At 35.7% G+C, this 4,497-nt stretch overlaps 1 protein-coding gene across 1 annotated transcript; it reads left to right on the top strand.

Moving 5' to 3' along the window:
* Window positions 1–434: 434 nt before the first annotated feature.
* Window positions 435–4,148, top strand: LOC149064568 (uncharacterized). Its single transcript, XM_089254612.1, has 2 exons — window positions 435–573; window positions 3,562–4,148. Exons 1-2 carry the CDS (start codon window positions 435–437, stop codon window positions 4,146–4,148), a joined length of 726 nt encoding a protein of 241 aa, XP_089110738.1.
* The last annotated feature ends 349 nt before the right edge of the window (window positions 4,149–4,497 follow it).

Genomic DNA, 4,497 nt, shown 5'->3' with positions numbered 1-4,497 from the left:
TTTAGGACATATATATATATATTTCATTTTAAAGGAAATATTCTTTATTTTACAAAGCATATTGAGTTTTTTAAGAGCATAAATGCATTTTTTAGAGACAACTCCTACTAATTACTATCGTCACCAGAAATAATTAATGTAAATTGTCTGTTAATCAAGTCTGTGTAAGGTATGATGACTTAAATCAAGGGTGGCAACTCGCGGTTATTAGCACGCATGGTATCAGAAGTGGTACGAGGACACTTTTGAAAAATTAAAGAAGTTCTATTCAATTTTCAATCAAAGGTTATTCTCCCCAGCTCTTAAAAAATTCATTTTTTCAAAGTACATACACAATAGAAAAGTGCATAAAAAAACAGCTCGTGGATTTTCTTAATTATCAGCATTATTTAGCTCCTAACCAATACGGGTTTCAGAAAAGTAAGAATACAGAAATGGCCATCTTAGAGCTGTGCAATTATTCAAATACCGGGTTCAACTGCAATAAATTTTCTATAACGATATTTCTGGATTTAAAAAGAGCCTTTGACTACGTAGATTTAGAGATACTCACAGGAAAATTGTCAACAGCTGGTATACGTGGAAACATATTGAGCTGGTTTAAATCATACTATTCTAATAGGAAACAATCAGTTAAAATAGGTGAAGAAATGAGTACATTCATAGAAGTAAAAAAAGGTGTCCCCCAGGGATCTGTGCTTGGCCCGATATTGTTTCTCATTTACATAAATGATATATTCAAACTCAACATAAATGGTAAATTAATCTCATTCGCGGACGATACAGTACTGTATGTTGAAGACATTGAAATTACAAATTTAATAAAAAAAGTTGAAGAGGACCTATTTAAAATCAGTAACTGGCTCAAGAAAAATAAACTAAAACTAAACATACAGAAAACTAAATACATATGCTTAAAAACAAGAAACATAAATAGTTTGGCAAATTTAAGTATAAAAATTCATGATCATTGTCCGTGTCAACATATATTACAATGTAACTGTCAAGAAATTGAAAGAGTACATGAATACAACTACCTAGGAATAATAATACAAGATGATTTAAAATGGAAATCACAGTGTGAAAAAATAATAAAAAAATTAAGAATATATGCAGCAATTCTTTATAGACTAATAGACACAATAGACAATAACTTTCTAAAAGATTTATTTTATGCTTGGATATATTCAACAGTAACATATGGAATCACTGCTTGGGGAGGTGCATATCAAACAGATATACAAAAACTAGATAATATATATAACAAGATAAGATCCCAAATAACAAGCACCACAATAAACACCAACAAAACAGAATGCCATAAGCTAACTATAAGACAAAACTATGTTTATAGACTAATAAAATTTTCATTCTTAAACAATAATTGGTTAGAAATGAAACAAAATAGAACGTCATCTAGATTAAATAACATATATAAAGTGCCAAAAACAAATAAAACGTTATTTCAAAAGAGTTATAGATACACCGCTCCAAAAATAATGAATCTATACCATACAATCAATCATACAAATAATTACATAAGATCTAATAACAATATATTCACGTTTTCTATGAATACCAGACTAGAATCTATATTACAACAATAATACAACCATATGATACAATCCATCTGTATGTAAAATTTCTTTGTAACATAAATACAAAAAAAAAACAAAAAAAAACTGTATATTGAACAATTATAAACCGACCTAAACCATAATAGGCTGTTGCTAAGAAAAATAATCTACGGAGAAACCCTGTAGACCTACTGGAAGGACAGGCATGTCCCTTGAGGTCAAAAGTGTATGTTTAAATGTGTTTCTGTATATGCTTGTATATATGTTTGTATGTTATTAAAAAAAAAAAAAAATCTGCATTGCGATAATCGAATTTATGACCCAAAGGTAAAAACCAGAACTCAAAGAAGTGGAACCAGAACATTCACGAAAATAAGAGGACAGCCGAACAATAATTTGCAGGAACGGGGAGAATGCTCATGTCCCGTAAAAACGGGACGTTTGGTTGAAATTCGTGACACGTGTATCGAAAATAATCTTGATCGTGGCCCGGCTTGTAACAAATAAGAATATCAATTTAATACACAGTAATTTTACCTGGTGAATGAACTCACGAATGAAAGATTATAAAACATATTAGATTTGGTCAAGATTATTCAGCATTAAGGTTCAAAACACGCAGTTACCGCACTACAGTGATACCTCGACTAACGAAAATAATTAGTTCCAGAAACACGTTCGTTAACTGAAACGAAATTTTCCACCGATTTCTGTAGAAAACCGTATAATTTGTTCCAGGTGTTTCCCAAAATTTAAAAAGACAAGTTTTAAAAACACTAAGGAGCACTATAAAAAAAAGAAGACAAACAATGGCCATAAAATTATTTGCTTCAAAATTGTATAATTGAAAATTGAAGATGAAATACTTAAGACATGTTTTACAATATGTATATAACCAACCACGGTTTGACACAACCCAGTCGAGTTTGTAGGTGTCCCCATCTATTTGTGTTCTGCCAACTCATTGTTGTGTCTGATACGTGCAGATTTATTGTCTCAGCTGTCAGACGTTGTCCAGACTTTTCCGTTTGATGCTGAGAACCTTGTACTGAAAGAACGCGTGTTTTTTAAACATATAGACTGTTCTTTTTTTTCTTTTTTGTGTGTATTTTATATGAGATGCTTCAAAAACTTTCAGAAAAAAGGGGGAAGATATATCTGAAAGTAAAATTCCGAGGTGAGCATGAGTTAATTGAGCTTCGAGTGACACTAATTCTGATGATGATTGTCACAAAAATTCAGCTCACGACGCGTCTGTTTTATGTCAGCAAGTACATTTGGTCATTACCATGAATTCAAACACACACCTGTGTTTTTAATCTCGACAACATTTAATTCTGTAAGAAGGGTGATTCAATAATGCGTCAATAAAACGCAGAGGAATTACATAAGACAACCTCCCACAAGAGAGTTGTCAACCTACACTCACATACATTTTTCCCCAGAGAGAGGGAGAGAGACATAATTATAATAAGAAATACGCAAGAAAAAAGAAAAGCGAAAGTTGACATCAACCCCCCCCCCCCATCTTGTGTTGGGAGCAAGAGATAAAAAGTTAGTCGTTTCCAGCATTCATATCAACGGAAATGTTTATTAGGCCGGGATTACACTACAAAAGTTTGATAAAATCTAAAAGCTCATGTGCAACCGTGTGATTCCGCGGTGTACCAGTAGCAACAACTTTGCTCAGATTTGCTCATCATTTGATCATTTTTGTCGCACCACGGTCATTTTCTGCACACGAGGGCTAATTAGATCGGGACCTACAATTTATTGCCGATTCCGAACGGCAGGCTTGTTTTTTTTATACTCGTCGAAGGGTCGGTGCGCTAACCCCTCGATGGGGGACTCCTTGCGGTAGCAAATTTTTTTCCCTGCGGTCTTGTCGCCGTTTTTGTTGTACCCCTGTGTCAGGAAAGTTTTCTGATAAGGACGAACCGGGTATTGAACTCGCGACACCTCTAAACAACTTTTGGTACTTTAGGCGAGCATGTTATCGACCTGCTCAGAGAGGCTTGGAGTCGACGGTTGCCTCAAGGGAACAGCATCTTTCAGGTGGAGGTTCTGGCCATACTAGCTGCAGTAGAATGGGCGATTAAGAAAAATCAGCAGACGACGATATATACTGACAGTGCGTCTAGTATTAATGTGATTCGTGATCAGCGCACTCCACATGAAAATACTCGGCGAATACGCAAGCATTTATACAACCATCCGTCTATCAGTATCAAATGGGTCAAAGGCCATGCAGGAATAGCGAGGAATGAAATTGCGGACAGATTGGCCAAAGATGCACTTAATCTCTCAACGGAAGAACAACTCTTGCTACCACGAAGTCACATCAAACAGGCGCTAAAAAGTGACCTGTTACAAAAGTGGCAACAGCTATGGGACAAGAATGCACATAAAGATGCCTACAAGATACAGAAACGTGTCCGGTGGAATGGTACCATTTGGTCTAGAGAGAAAGTTATTATGATAACTGAGCACGGCCCATTACCGACACATCTAGAACGTTTCAAGAAGTCGGACAACGCCATGTCTGCTTGTGGTGAGATTGGATCTTTATGACATTACCTGACATCTTGCCCATATACAAAAAAATTTCATTTTGGTGCTATTCCCGAAAACGGTCGACTGTGTTTCAAAAGAAGAGTTTTGAAGAGCCCTATGAGTCTTGCTCGGGTGCGGTGGATTATATTGTTGTTCCTCGATAACAACTTACATCGCATACATACTAAGAGGACTGGCAGTGCGCGTCTGAGCGGTGGGAGTGATGACGAGTTCAAACCGGCAAGAGCCCCCGTGATTGATCGTAAGAGGAAATATGATCTTCGACCACGTCGGCGTCAACAAAAGTAACCGATAAATGGAAAACAGAAGCAAGTTCACCTGCAAGGAGATGAATGAAGTCATTGAT

Source organism: Pholcus phalangioides, unplaced genomic scaffold (genome assembly GCF_987345545.1).
Source record: "Pholcus phalangioides strain wild (caught in Gottingen) unplaced genomic scaffold, Ppha-v1.0 ptg000042l_1, whole genome shotgun sequence".
NCBI classification, from domain to species: Eukaryota; Metazoa; Arthropoda; class Arachnida; order Araneae; family Pholcidae; genus Pholcus; species Pholcus phalangioides.
This window is presented reverse-complemented; position numbering and strand designations above follow the sequence as displayed.

Bases quoted from the DNA above. Each gene is read 5' to 3' on its own strand.
- LOC149064568 (XM_089254612.1), top strand. From the start codon at position 435: ATGGCCATCTTAGAGCTGTGCAATTATTCAAATACCGGGTTCAACTGC. The intron at 574-3,561 runs GTATACGTGGAA...TTGGTACTTTAG, and splicing joins AGGAAAATTGTCAACAGCTG to GCGAGCATGTTATCGACCTG.